The sequence below is a fragment of the Anabrus simplex genome, chromosome 9, assembly GCF_040414725.1.
Source record: "Anabrus simplex isolate iqAnaSimp1 chromosome 9, ASM4041472v1, whole genome shotgun sequence".
Classification (NCBI taxonomy): domain Eukaryota; kingdom Metazoa; phylum Arthropoda; class Insecta; order Orthoptera; family Tettigoniidae; genus Anabrus; species Anabrus simplex.
The window spans coordinates 45,746,772-45,763,030 of NC_090273.1; the positions used below are offsets into that span (position 1 = coordinate 45,746,772).

Here is a 16,259-nt window from a genome sequence, read left to right on the forward strand (position 1 = left end):
TTGAACTGTGACGTTATAAGTAGTGCACATTCTGAACAGTGGTGAGCTTCTATAAAATTCTGTTTTAGAAATCGGAAGAAACAAGAGATGTCTGTGTCTTAAACTTCCTTTCCGGGTATTGAACGAGAATTGTTGTAGAAAGTAACCGTTATCTACCACATTATTGATAACTCTATGGAGGGATTTTTGATCATTTATTATACGTCTGTTTAATAATGAAGTGAAGTTAAATTCTTTCAGGAGATCTTTATAGTGAATTATGCCACTAGGAACAAACCTGTTATATTTTTTAAAGTAAAGATAACGTAAGAAACGTTTTTGAACTTTCTCCACATGGTTTTGATAAGATTTGTAAATGGGAGACCAAATTACCGACGCGTACTCAAGTTTGGACCTCACAAGTGTGTTGAACAAAAGTGTGAGGGCTTGGATATTATTCAGCTCTCTGGTGTGTCGGATTAAGAAGCCCAGTTTTTTGTAGGCATCATTAATTGTGTCATAAATGTGTGAGTTAAACGACAAATTGTTTGTGATGCGTACTCCTAGATCATTAATTGAATTAACCTGCGTCAGTAATTCGTTGTTGATACAGTACACGTGTTCTTTAGGGAATTTTCTGTGTGTAATTTTCATGAAGCAACATTTCTTTATATTGAAATGTAAATTATTTTCTATACTCCATTCGTATAATTGATTTAAATCGCTTTGAAGTTTGTCGATGTCTCCATCACATTTTATTTCTTTGTAAAGTTTTACGTCATCCGCATATAAAAGGCAGTTTGAAAACTTAACCTTAGATGGGAGATCGTTGACAAACGTTAAACAGCAACGGACCCAGGTTTGAACCCTGTGGAACACCAGAATAGACAGAAAAAATGTCTGAATTACAATTGCGATATGCTACATACTGTTGCCTGTCTCTAAGGTAGGATGAAATCAGTGATAGCATTGGCGAAGTCATTCCAAATTCAGAGAGCTTTTTCAATAAAATATCGTGATCAGTTTTGTCAAAGGCTTTCGAAAAATCCAAGTAAATTACATCAACATTTCCCTGCCTATGTAGAACATTAAAAGAATACTGCGCAAAATTAACAAGATTGCTTATTGTTGATCTACCAGGCATAAAGCCATGCTGATATTCACTTATAGCCCTCTTTACATGAGCGAAAATACGACAATATAAAATTTGTTCTAGGATTTTGCACGGAGCGCATAAAATACAGACAGGTCGATAATTCTCAATCATATTATTGTCCCCAGATTTAAAGATTGGACAAACTCTCGATATTTTCCAGGCTTTGGGAAATGTCTGCTTCTTAAGTATCAAATTATACAGTCTCAGAAGAGGAATGAGTAACACTTCAGAACATGCTTTTAGGATGTAGGGAGGTATCCCATCAGGGCCACATGATTTTTTGGACTTTAATTTCATAATAGCTGCTTTATATTCACTTGTGGTTATAAATTCTACTCCTAGGGAATCGTTTACCAGTAATCGCGGTGTATCAGGAATAGCGTAAGAAGGTGGAGAAGAAGAGTAAACAGATTTAAAGAACGTTGCAAAACCATTGGAGATACATTGACTATTATGTAGCGTTATATTATTAAGTTTCATACTCTGTAAGGGTGGATCTTTTTGAGTTCGCTTATTTTTAATAAAATTCCAGAATGATTTAGTATCTTTCGTGATGTTGTTTTGAATTTCAGAGATATAATGATTATATGCTTTGTTGATTAAGGTTTTAACATATTTCCTGAGTTGTTTATATATTTGTGTACTATGATCAGAATTTTTTTGTCGTCTTCTATGCAATTCTTTCAGCTTAATATTATGGATTATTTCTGAAGTAAACCAAACCGGGTATTTAGTTCTCCAAAAAAATGCTCTTTTGGGGACCGTGGCTTCAAATACAGAATTTACTTTCACGTAAAAATGTTCTACTGCTTCATCTACATCTTCGATTTTTTCCAACTCAGACCAGTCCGTTTCTCGAAACATGTTATATATACCAAGAAAATTTGCTTTCTGAAAATCATACGCTATAGTACGAGTTTGCTTTATTCGATCACGTTCACCTCTTGGTTCTAGAAGAATTGTTAGTGCAGGGTGGTGTGGATCTTCTGGGACTAACGGATATTGCTCTCTACTCACAGTAACACCACTTACATTAGTTAAAACGAGATCAAGAGTTCTATCATTAACATTCAAAACATTATTGAGAGATTTCAATTGATACAGAGACATATGCATGCTGGGAATATTAAATAAAAATTTAAAATTTGAAAATTGAAAATTGAAAACTCCAGTGTTCCCGGGTTAATCATTGCCCCAGAGGAGTGAGACAGGCTTTGGCAGCTGGCACAATTCCTATCCTCGCCACTAGTTGGAAGCTTCACTCATTCCATTCCTGACCCGGTCGAATGACTGGAAACAGGCTGTCGATTTTCATATGCTAATATGTGACTGAAGAGAAATAGTTTGGATGTGTGGTCATTAGTGAAATGTGTTGGTTGAAAGCAATAGTAAGAGAGTTAACATTTACAGGTTTTAAGGTTAGCCATGGATGGTTTAAATTCAAGAATTTCATCTTATATCAGTATTGAACTGAGAACGTAGGAGAGGTAACTTAAAGGGTCCACCTTTTCAATACCAGTGAATGTTATAAAGGTTAAGTTACAACATATTTACTTGGGACTAGTTTCAACGCTGTTTAGCTAAAATGTGAGAACAAGCATAGGTACATATATGCACACATACAAAATATTATAACATTATGCTTAAATGTGATTAAAATGGGGAATAAAATGAAATAGTGAATAGATTTTCAACCACAAGTTCAGAACTTGACAGTCATTATCGTAACACATGGAAAGTGAATTAAAATAGCAATCTGATTATACCAACATGAGTTAACGACTCAACAATTATAGTTTTTAATAATACATATAACACTTTAAAACTTTGCTTAAAGTCCGAGTTGAACTTGGTAGTCAAGAGTTCGACTTATAAGTCACTACTTTCATTAAATTATATCACTTTTTGACTAGAAGTGTAATGAATATTTTCATTTAGTAAAGATTTTGTCGCTTTTGACCAGAAGTAAAATATTCAATTTGCACAAGATGTTCCTCAGAGCTTTGAAGTCAGTGTTACATCACGGCTTTGCTGTTGCCTGTGGTCTAAAGTTTTAATGCTGTAAACATAATGTGAGGTGGAGACCAAGTAAACCAGTAATTTATTGTATTATAGTATTCACAGTTTTCAATATAAATTTTTAATAAAGCTATACAAATTCAAAAAGCTTTTTCTAAATTTTCCTTTGAAAAATTAGAGAGCAGGGATTATTTATGTATATAGAACATATATAGTAGAAAAACTAATTGTCAACTTACAGCAACATTTCGAATCTGTTTACCAGCAAACCAGTGGAGCATGTCTATAATGGCACGGAATATCCTAGTCTTGTGATCTGAAATTAAAAGAAAATACATATGTTGGTAGTAATATCCCTGACATAACAGACACTAAGAGAATTGCCAAAGCAAAGAAAGTGCTCACAAACAAAGTAACTTACTGATCAGCCAATGCATGCATATGGAACAGAGAAAACGATTTGTGAAATCTTTTGTTTGGAGCACTTTGTTATATGGTGACGAGATTTGGACACCGGGGTAAGAGGACAAAAGGTGAATGGAGGAAGCAGATGTGGATGTGGATATGGAGAAGGATAACTCATCAAAATCCCGAGCCTCCCTTCTGCCTCAAAGCTTTTCGAAGCTAAGACCATTCCGATCCTATGTTACGGTATAGAAATAATTTGGAAAAATCAGCGTAAAGAACATCAAGAATCTGGAGAGAACAAAGGCCTGTTTCTTAAAGTTTGCTCTAGGACTGTCCAAATCAACACAAACTCTCGAAATAAACTTTCCCGATGGAGGACCTACAAGTAAGATTCTCACTCCCCTTCACGACTAAAGTTGTACAAGAAAGACAAGAGAAGAGGAAAACAATATGGCCAGAGTTTTACACCGTAAATGTAATGCTAGATCGGTCATGGACACGACCCAAACAAGACCTTTGTCATTTGACAAAGCGATTAGTGATGCATCGTTACCACCACAAAATATGGAAAAATAAAAAACATTCCATGAACTTCAACAGGACTGTGTGATCTCTGCAACCTGCCATGTGACAGATACCATACGACCAGCAGTAAAAAAAAAAAAAAAAAAACCTATCAGCTCCTATTGTAAGACGTGATATTCTTTCTTTATGCACACTTGAATTAATTAATAACTTGTACAAGCTGGGCAGAGGGAAGGACAAATGTGGATTGTACACCAACTGTAACGAGTGAAAGAAGAAGAAAATTCATTGGCCACTCGATATGGTATAACAATTTTCTTTAACATCATGGAGGATAAAATTGCCAGAAGGCAAGGAAGAGGGTGGCTGAGAAGGAAATTTATGGACAAGGTGGAGAGCAAGAAGTGGTTCACAGGATATGAAGAGTTGAAAGGAACAGAGAGAAATAAAATATAAGAGATTGGCTGAAATGACAAGGTGAAGTCTTCAATATCTGATGTTGAGTTGCACAAATACAAATAAGTCAAAAGTGACTGCACACTGATAACATTGTGTTAACCATGACAGTTGAGTTAGACCTCTGGTATCCCAAGAGAAAGAACATGGTTTATGTTAATTCCAGTTAGGTTACTAAAAAACAGGCAGACCATAAAAAGTCCTGCTGCAATAGAAGTTTGGTTCTAAAAAAGCAGGAACCTACAGAATTATTGTACAGTTCCATGGAGGAATTGTGATCAAGTGGTCAAGCAAGCGAATGAATACTAAGGATATAACATCTTGGAGTAGGAAACAGCGGAATAATAAGTTTTATTCAATTTTATATTCTTCTGTTTATTTTCACCCTTACTTCATTGTCTTAATTAAGAGAAGCCTGATATTCTCATTTCTATTACTGTAGGTAGCTACTGTAGGTGTGAATTGTAAAACCCTCAGTTTCAAACCTATCCACAAATTTAGTGTGCATTGTTAACCCAAATGTGAGTAATATATATAGAAAAATAGTACCATGAAGAGGAGCACAAAGAAAGATAAACACAACAAGAAGTCCGTGAAAGGGGAGGGAGCAATGGAAACCAGAGGTATGGAAACAAATTTAACACAACAGGACAAGAACAATTATGTTATCTACATACAGTGCCCTCTCTCTTATCAATTCCACTTCTGTATCATAAGGAAAATGTGTGTTCTGTGAGAAGAAATGTATCCAGAAGAAGTTGGTTTGATGAGGAAGAAAAGATGTGGGAATTATGCCTCTTTTTTTTGCTAGTGGTTTAACCATCTTTTTGTATAAATTTTTATAAATTAGTGGCTTCCAGATCGGAGAGGATGAGAAAGTTCTGGGAGAAGAAGAAAAAGAAGAAATTAACTTAAATTTATTGACTTAAGTGCTCCAATGTGGGCGTAAAATATGTAAACAAATAAATAATAAATTAGTGGTTTAACGTCACGCTAACAGATTGAAGACTTTCTGCAATGCAAAGATGGGAAACGGCTAGGATTAGGAAGGAAGCGGCCGTGGGCTTAGTTAAAGTATAGCCTCAGCATTTGCCTGGGGTGAAAATGGGAAACCACAAGAAAGAAAGAAAACATCTTCAGGGCTGCTGACTGAGATTCAAACCCACGATCTCCCGAATGCAAACTCTCAGCTGCACGATTCTAACCGCACGGCCAACTCATTCAATGAATGGATCCTAACAGGAGGCTTCTGACAACTCATTGACAAAGAGGAATATTGTATATGGCTGACAGATACGGCAGACATGATGAATAAATTGCTTGCTTTTCCAGATTAACGCCCTGAAACTGTTGCGAGTCCCTTCGAATTGAATGGTAGGATCTAATATTACCGCTTTGTACTTTTTCTTATCAATGGCTATGATCTCACTAGTTCAGTCATCAGTACAGATGCAGTGAATTACATTGTGCCCTCTCATCCATGCTGCCTTAGGCCTTGAGCATTTTTAATTGAAACCTTTTGACATTATTTACAGTAATTAAAACTGAGGGGAATTTTCATCCCCTTTAAACATCATACCATTGTGTGCTGTCCATCTCACAACATTGTCTAGGTCATCTTGTAGCTTCCACTCCCACACAGTGAAGTAGATCTGAAAACAGACTACTGTAAAGATAATTTTGTCTGAAAACTCACCTCTCTCTTACAGAACACAATTGAATGCAGCTGCAAGTTCACTGCATTAGCTTTGCTGCACCTCTATTCAGTTTAAATTCCATTTCCAGGGAGAATACACATTCTCCTGTTCCTGTTTCCTACACTATAAATCTATTAATAATGTCAAAAGGTTTCAATTAAAAGCTGATGGATTGGAATCCAGGCTAACCATAAGGTACAACAAGGTTTCAATCAAATATAATTGATTTCACAATGCTTTGGTAGTTCTACTCCTCACCAGAGTTGTACTTTGAGCATGAAACTAGTTCTTAGGTATAAATGTTGAATTGTCTAGCTCCATGGCTAAATGGTTAGCGTGCTGGCCTTTGGTTCGATTCCTGGCCAGGTCAGAGATTTTAACCTTAAATGGTTAATTCTTTTGGCTCGGGGGCTGGGCGTTTGTGCTGTCCCCAACATCCCTGCAACTCGCACACCATACGTAACACTATCCTCCACCATAATAATATGCAGTTACCTACATATAGCTGATACCGCCCACCCTCATCGGAGGGTCTGCTTTACAAAGCTGCACCTGGCTAGAAAGAGCCACACAAAATTATTATTATTATAATTATTATTATTATTATTATTATTATTATTATTATGTTGAATTGACATAGTCTTCATAATAATTTGCTTGGAAGACAGATCCTTGTAGTATTTACAGATTTGTTAAGAAGAAATGTGACTTAAGAGAATTTGATTGTTCTTTTAAGAATGAAACATGTCATTCTTTGTTTAATAGTGTGTATTTATTCCTTGTTTAATAATGTGAGGGTTTTCTTACAGGTATTTTTTGCAAAATTTTACACTTTTAGCTCAAAATGCAAAACCGTTTACCTTTAAGCAACATAACTGATGAAATTATGTGAAATTACTTTTGGATTCCAGAAGCGTAATGAAATGTGATTTTTAAAATGATCAAGTCTCTCAACCATCATACGAGCAATTTCAACATCAGAATATCTGTGTTTAAGGACCTAATTGGTAATTTATGTAGAGCAGGTGAATATACTGATGTGACTGCCATTCTTCTTTCCTTGAAATGAGCATACGGCATTTTGTAGAAGCTGCAGTGAAGGTTTTATGGATCCCAGTCAGTACTGTAGACAGTAAGAGTCATTTTTAATGTACTCGAATATATCTGACAAGCTCTAACTCCCAGTAATATAAAGCCCATGGTATTTCTGTATTTAAGACTGATGTTTAAATTATGTATGCAGGCTAGGTCCTACTTGTTCAAGTGGCAGGATTTTTTTCCAAATATTCTTGCTTTGATATATGTAATATAGGCTGTTTTCCACAAAATCATAACTCCCACGTTTCTTGTACATATGTAAAAACAACATAGTCTGGCCTCGCGGTGTGGGGGGCAACACTTCCGCCTGTCACTCGGTGGCCCCGGGTTTGATTCCCGATCGGGCCAGGGGTTTTTAGTTGTAAATGATTTAAATACCTAGCCTGGGGACTAGGTGTTTATGTCGTCCTTAATGTTCCTTTCCTCACATTCAACACTTTACACATCCGCCATTTCCAAATACACGCAGGTTCACAACATATGGTGCAAAGTAGGGGTAAAAAATCTTCTTAGGTCGACGCCCCGAATAAATAGCATTTTAAAACAAAAAGAAAAAAACAAAAACAAAATATGATATTTCACTGCAAATATGCTGACAACTACCATTTGGTCTAGCTTTATTGCTGAAAAGTGAAAATAAAATGAAATTTTAAATTATTGACGAAATAAAATAAGGTGAAAAATATACCAAAATGACATTTTTTTAAATTATGCAGTCATTTTCACCACACACAGGTGCTTTTAGTTATATTGTAATATTTATGTTGAAATTGTGTGTTTGGCAGACTGGAAAGCTTTTATGTTTACATTATATCTACAGATGTTAAAGGAAAAGAGCAGTTGTACCAGGCTGTGTGTTAATTTGTTCCTTGAGAGCATTCTCCATGTCGCTGAGAGTGACTGAAGCTCCAACACATAGCCCAGACTCCACAGCACTGATGGTCGTGAGCTCAGCGACATGACTGGGCTGGATCAGGACAGGGTACAGGCAGTTCTTGAACTTTACCTCCACTCCTAGAAAAGTACATTTATATTTAAAGTAACATTATTTGAGTCTTATTTGCACATTTAACTTTTGCTTATATTAATGTTAATACCTGTCTCTTACATCAGATTTTTAGAATATAAAAATTCTTATTTCATGTTTTCACACATCTATCAGTGGCAAACACAGTCAAGAAAGCCAAGCAATACAGCTCAGAAAGTCATCAAGCTGATTAATTGGCATTTTAATATCTGCAGGCCATTTGTCTGGGCAGTAGTCATCTTGACAAATTGAGGCCCTTAATGGCAAGCTTTGGTGCTACAAGGTGTGTCTAGAACGTATGGTGAATGGACCGATATCACAATGGCAACATCTGGTGACACTGCATGCATGCACATGAATAGAGAGACATCTCTAGAAACACCACATACCATTCAACACAAAGTTTAAGCAGGTTAGTCTCTGCAGCCAGTCGAACGTAGTGCATGTAAAGACTCATGTCATAGTACATCACACAAAGTTTTATCACAAATTGGGAAAAACTGTGACGGAGATTCATGTGGTGATGGTGCAAGTGTATAGAAAACAAACCATAAGAAGAACAGACATGGCACATTATCAAAGAGTTTCCAGTCCATCCCGAAAGTGTTTGAACCAGTTTGCATTTTCTGCTTATGTCTTCTGTTCCGTACACTTGCACGAACATCGCATGCTCCTCCATCACCGTTTATCCCACTTTGTAACAAAACTTGATATTTAAGCATTGCTCCATTCCACTATGACACAAGTCTTCACATGCACTACATTCGACTTGCGCAATGCACTAACCTGCTTCAGCTCCCAGTGTTCAACACTACACGTCATTTCTCGAGATGTCTCTGTATACACAGTGTTACCACGTGTTGCCATTGCGATATCTGTCCACTTTATATAAACATGAATGTCTTGGATACAAAGTCATATACAGTAAGCTACAACATGAATAGGAACACCCTAATGCAGGGATGGCGAACCTTTTCCAACTAGTGTGCCATTTTAAGTCTGGTTTATTATTCTCAAATATCTACTGTGCCACTTGTTATTTTCGTTTGTAATTGCTACAACCTCCTCCACCACCACCGACTTCCATCCCTAATTCCAAATGATGTTTCATAAAATGCTATTACTTATGCATATATACATTGTAAAATAATACATTTGATTGCATGTTTCGTGGTTGTATTTTGCCAATACCGCAAAATTACTTACTAACTGTTGACTTCACAAAGTTCAACAGCTGCTCGCAGGCGTAAGAAGCCCCACACAAAGTAAGCAGCACTGTAGCCAGTTTCTTCATAGCCGAAAACATTTGTGGGAGGCTGTTTCACTTTTCAAGTATTAAGTTCTCTGGCTTCTGGAGAGAGTATTCACCATCAACTGCACACCAATGCTTCACCAAGTTGTACGAATTTGTTCACCCATGTACTGCTTTCTTGAAATTCAGTCAACTTCATTTCTAAACTGTCAATGTCTAACCACTCAAAAAATTGACCTTAATATCACTCATTTGTGCAATTTGAGGTTTTGAAACCAAGTGCAATAGTATCTCCAACTCGCGAAATTGGGACAATCTCTTGGCAGCTATTTGCCTTACAAAATTCAAAACAATAAACAGTAACACACTAACAATAATAACGCAATGCTGGCAACCACACACAAGTCAAACTTCACTAATTCAGTGATGTGGGCGAGTGAATGGCTCGTCGGCTGCATTTGACATTTCTCTCACTTGACTTCCGTACCTATCAGTGTTGCAGTGTTTCCATAATTTAATTTAATTTTGCACAATGTGCATAATTAGAGGACATACTCTTAAGCATTTTCACAGAATTTTGTCAGAGATATTTCTCTGCGCTTACATGTCATTACGTGATATCTGTCACATGGGTTATCACAAAGTTTGCACACGCATAGTTCATCCGGTCGGTGGTAGATGTCTCTCGTGCAGATACCATGGTGAAAACCATGAACAGCAAAACGCATCATGAAGTGTCTCAATGCATAATTGGCTTTTATCCATCCTCTGTTGACCATAGCATCTGTAGCGTAAAATTCAGGAAATATTTCTTCTCTTTTTCCTTGCAGTTCAAGGAGTAGACTCTGGTATGCTTCTGTTGATGGCAAGCATAGGTCGTATCTTAAATCCTCAATGTAGAAGGATTCTCTGGTGAGAACATATGCCAGACGTCAGGGTGTATACTTTGAAATACACAAGGCCTTCTTCAGGAATCTTGCTTTTAATTTTTCAATTTCCTTCAGATTCTTCTTTCTTAATTGGTCCCAAATTAAAGTCAAACCATATGTCACTATTGGAGTGATTTTTAACTTGAAAATTTTTAACGCGGTATTTAATGATAACTTCCGTAAATTCGGTATACTGTTCATAGTTGATAAAGCGGCGATAACTCTCTCCCGAACATGGATACTGTATACATTTCCGCGAGTCGGTAATGTGATTCCCAAATATTTGTAATGTGTTACGATCGATAGTGCATCTCTTTTATAAATTATAACATCGCTAGCTGCCGGTTTGCCTCCTTTCCTGAAAGTCATTGACACAGTTTTATTTTCATTTAATTGAAGTTAGTTTTCGGTTGCCCATACTGTAAGTTTGTTGAAAGCCTCCTGGAGATTTGCTAACTGAGTGGATACAAGCACTATGTCGTCCACGTATGCATACAATTTGACCTTTTCTGTTCTAATGCTCCGAGTTATGTCTGCAGTTACTATGTTAAATAGGAGCGGACTAAGCGGATCACCATGCAAAACTCTGTTCTATTGGATCTGATATATCAATATTGTCATCTATTTGTATGAAATTTTTGTTCAGAATGTTCCTTAAAATCCTCATGTTGTAATTTTTCCCAGTGAGCTTTTCCAGTTTATCGATTGCTATATTTCTATTCACGAGGTCGAAGGCCTTAGTGTAGTCTATAAAGACAGCGTGTAGTTTACCTCTGTGGAATCTTAACACATCTTCTATATCACCTTGTAAACATTTTACCGCTTGGAGTGTTCATGAATCCAAATTGCTCTTCCGGTATTGATCCTTGAACCAAGCTGTATAGACGTTTTGTTATGAGGCTTGTCAGTATTTTTAGGGCAGTACATTCGAGAGCTAGTCCACGATATGTGTTTGGATCCCTAATATTTCCTTTCCCTTTGTATAAAATTTTAAGAGTAGAAAGTCTCCAGTTATGAGGTATTTTTCCTTGCTTTATGCATTCATTGTATAGGTCTGTCCATATTTTCTTGAGATGGGTAGTGTTGCCATAATGCACATCCAAATGGAATTGGAATTTAGATTTTCTGTATTTATTTCTTAAACCTGAAACACTATGACTATACGATGAACCGAGATATGTATAGTCTATAGTACAAGACGTACTGCACATTAGTGCATGTGGTGTGCCACCGAAATAGAGTTTGCGTGTCACCTAGCGACACGCATGGCATAGGTTTGCCATCCCTGCCCTTATGAAATGACAAATCAGTACTGGAACCACAAGGAAGACAAGTACGATCTCCACATCTTCAGATAGATTTTGCTCTCTCGTCATCTATTTCTTCTCAGATCCCAGTGAGCTTGTTCCTGCTTTCGTGCTTCAACTATGGTCCTCGTTTTCTCTGTATGTTTTTCTCTCCCCACTGACCAGCTATTGTGTTTATCCTATTCATATTCCTGTCTTTCTACTGGGTGTCTGACCTAAGAGTTGACAGATGCTTTTTCTCTGGTATTTTGGAAGATATTTTCAATTTATTTTTCTGTAATGTGTAGGTAGAGTCAGCCCAGACAACGACTGTTCATCAGGTACATTATACGACATTTAGCGTTGATAAATGTCAATTTGGTTCTCAATGCAAATGAAATGTTTAATACGTCGACTGTTGACTGCCAGAACACATAGCAAGAAATGTTTTGGTGGCCAATGCTTTCTTTCTACTGTTCATATAGTAAATGAGAAGTAAAACAATATTCAAAGTGATATTTCACTGAACTGTTATATTTACGTACAAAATACAATTAAAATTCCTAGCACCCCAAGGTACCACCGTAGCCCCACAGAAAAGTTCATTGTATGGTTTTGGCTAGATGGCTAGAGTCATACAATCTAGCTGTATTAGAAGCTTGTGTCGCTTGATAGTACCCATAGTGGCCAACAGATTGTGTCCCAATTTGTTTACTAGTTCTTAACACAACAATCCCAAGGCACTCATTGTTCTACAGTAGGGTGGGAATGAAATACTTCTGAGATATTTCCATATTGTTATACCAGTTTTCGGAGAGTTTAGTTATAAAAAATGAAGCCTTTTTCTTCAAAAACTCTGAGGATAATGACGCTAGTCCTTCAGTCTGAAAATTCTGGTAAGTAGTGCTCATTTCAAGCTGACCTATTAAGTTTTGCAAAACAAAAAATGCTTTACCAAACTGAACTTGAAATATTAATAGTTTTGCAAATAAAATATTATTCCATCAGGTATTCCACTAAACTAGACAGAAATTTTATAAACAAGATACAGCATGCAATCATACAGAAAAATAGGGCAGTAGAATAAAGGTCTCTAAGCTGTATGGATATGAATTCCTGTTCAAACACCTTTAAAAATTATAAAACCATCTTTAATAATTACTAGTAAAGAAGTTATTTCCACAAATGATTTATCTATGTACATCATAATGTGTTAGAAGGAATGGCAATGATATCTTTCTCACCTACTTCAGTGTTGCCAACAATAATTTTTGCCTGAGGAAACTTTGCTTTCAGAGTAAGCAAATCATCGATGTTTGTAGGACGATACCAGACCACTCTCTTGCCTATAATGTGTAGGTACTGTTCATCAAGGTTGGAAGACAGCTGCCAAACAGAAAGATTAGTATAAGACAAAACAGAATACATGAATGCTTGGTCCACAGTAGACAAGTCTATAGAATTAATGTCTAATGACACAATGTCTACCTTATTACATCTACTTCAGGTTGGTCTACAATATTAGGTCTACTAAAGAATGCCTAATTATAAGCAATACCTATTTTTAATTTTTAATGCCTATGTCTAAATTCTATAAAATTTTAGCTAAGCAAAGTTGGTGTGCGTACAAGTCTAAGCAGGTATACATGTCTACAAGAATGGAATAGTACTAGATGTTCATTAATGTACAGGTATTAGCATTACAGTTCAATAATGCATCACAACAGAGCTTATTCATACACTTCATCATTCTATGCATACCATTTTAAATCATCCTTGTATGCTTAATAAATCACTTGACACCTTTGCCTCCACCACTTGATTTATTTGATGTGGTTTTGTTTTTAACAGGATGATGTCATCTCCGATGGCTTGCCATTAGTTGTCGCATATAAATTTCATTATTCTTCTGGTCTTTATTTATGTGTTCAAGGAACTTCCATATCAAAGCATGATTGGTCACAACATCCTCTAGAACTTATAATACTAATAATAGTGTGTTGCATTCTGTTTACTACAAGATGAAGCCTGCCTGGTGACTATTTTTTTTTTAAATGCTATTTGTTTGTGGCGTCGACCTCTAAAGATCTTTTACCACTACTTTCACCATATATTATGAACCTGCATGTAATTGTCATTGTGGAAACGTAAAGTGTTGAATGTGAGGAAAGGAACATCCTGGATTCGGTTGCAAACCTCTCTGCAGTATTCATATAGAGTGAGAGCATATAACGCAGTTGATGGTGATTTGTCTGTCAGATGCAGGTGTCATGCATTAAACAGACCTCTGTGTTATTTGGCACTGGATTTCACCCTCTCCCTGCATCATCATCATCTTGATCTTGATTTTTCACCCAGATGGGCATCAAATAGAAAGATATGCACCAGGTGAGCTGAACATGACCTAGGACCCTCCCGGCACTAACAGTCATACACTACCATACATAAATAAACTACAGGAATGAATACTTTCCAGTCATTAGATGGAAACATGGTGGAATAGCCTGTCAACTACCCCTTTGCAGTGTTCTTTTTGCATCCATTCTCTCCATGTAACTGGCAATAGACTCAATTTCTTCACTTATATTCTCATACAAGTATTCAAAAAAATTGTCAACATCTTCTAAGAGTGCAAATGGTTCTCACTGAGCCATCCTCAAAATGATGTGCCTTTCTCAAAAAATCATTGACAACATTCTTCTAAACTGACTGTGCAAAATGAAACAGAACTCTTGAAGGTATTATTAGGGAAAGCTGTTCTTGAGGGCATTCACTGTAGCAATTTCAAAGTTCACAAGGATGATTTCTGGTTCTAATTAAGCACTCTACAGAGTTTTCTTCATTTGTTCTATTATATCGTCATATCTCTGCCTGGTTTTCTTAAACACAAACTTTATACTAAAGGGTTCCAAAATGATTCCATAGACAACATGGATGGTATAGTCTTCAATGTTCTATCCTGAACTCAACATCCAAATTCTCAACACTTCATCAGTAACAGACATAAGAATTTGATCAGGATCCTCATGTCCAGAATCATATCTAAGGAACTGTGCAAGAGTGCGAGTGAAAGTGTTGTAGAGCAAAGGAGGTCTTCAGTTTTTTTTTTTTTAATTTTTTATTTTATTTTATGATTTACTGCCCTTAACAGAGCTTGTCTCTCAGGCATTAGAACAACTAGCAGCTCTTCATTGTGATAGCATAAACCTACCTCATTAGGTGAATTAATAGCATAACATTTTATAGCTTAAGAGTTTTCCTCACTTCTACATCCAGCTGTTGATTGTGATGTGTCTGGTCCCCAACTTACACACTTGAAGATTTTCAAAATCTGAATAAGTCGCACATGTTGAGTGAATAGTATCATGAAGAGAACACCTCCAGTTATTTTTGTTTTTAAGCCTGAAATAATAGTCATAGTCATTATGAACTAGAAGTTATATAGTAACCTTGAGAAAAGGTACATAAGTGTCTGTACTATTTGAAATGTGTACTTTAGAAATATTGAAAATAGAAATAGCCTACTTCACTACCAAAGAAACAAATTTATTGCTGCAAAAGTACCCTCTTTCCTTTACACTTCCAATTAGATATTATAATTAGAGGGTATTTTAATTAGGAGATATTCCTGCCACTTGTACATTTTTTTTTTTTCTGTTTCATTTTTGCTAGGGGCTTTACGTCGCACCGACACAGATAGGTCTTATGGCAACGATGGGATAGGAAAGGCCTAGGAGTTGGAAGGAATCGGCCGTGGCCTTAATTAAGGTACAGCCCCAGCATTTGCCTGGTGTGAAAATGGGAAACCACGGAAAACCATTTTCAGGGCTGGCGATAGTGGGATTCGAACCTACTTGTACATATTACCATTACACTTAATTTTCAAACATTTGTTATCCTTGGACATTTTTTTCTTTAGACCTGATTATGATTAGACATTCTGCTTAATTGGCTCTGTATTAGACTAATCAACCTCAAAGTGCATACACTTGTGTTATTAGTTTCTACAAATTGGACAGTACTACAAATAAGAGTCCATTTAAAATTAATAAACATATCTTTTTCTATTTTACTGAATGTCCTTAAGTTCTTAAAAAAATATTTCAAGCATTTTAAGACTCGAGTGAGTTTGGCTAGTTATTTAATTTTACTTATATGTGCTTGCTGGAAAAGTGTGGATGCATTGCTATGTATTCTATAGCTTAATGTGGAATCCAAACCATCAGGATATAACTTTCTTTTGAAAATTTCCCTTGCATTGACTGGGAGGCTTTCTTTCACAGTTATTGGAAATGATGGCAATGAAAACCTAACCAGTTCTCTGGAAATTTTGGGATTCAAGGGAAGGATCAGGTAAGAGAAAGAAAGACAAGAAATAGATGGATGTGACTGCCAGTCTCCAAGCAGACTTCACGAACCCATGAAGT

The 16,259-nt window shown here is 36.3% G+C and overlaps 1 protein-coding gene across 1 annotated transcript in view; it reads right to left on the reverse strand.

The window, feature by feature from the left end:
- The window catches only part of ry (xanthine dehydrogenase rosy), a 182,405-nt gene that overhangs the window by 89,867 nt on the left and 76,279 nt on the right, over positions 1-16,259 (reverse strand). Inside the window, exons 6-8 of the mRNA XM_067153950.2 lie at positions 13,077-13,218; positions 8,185-8,352; positions 3,394-3,470 (exon numbers count right to left, since the gene is read on the reverse strand). Of these exons, the coding sequence (XP_067010051.2) occupies positions 3,394-3,470; positions 8,185-8,352; positions 13,077-13,218 (387 nt within the window). The remainder of the gene's footprint in view (positions 1-3,393; positions 3,471-8,184; positions 8,353-13,076; positions 13,219-16,259) is intronic.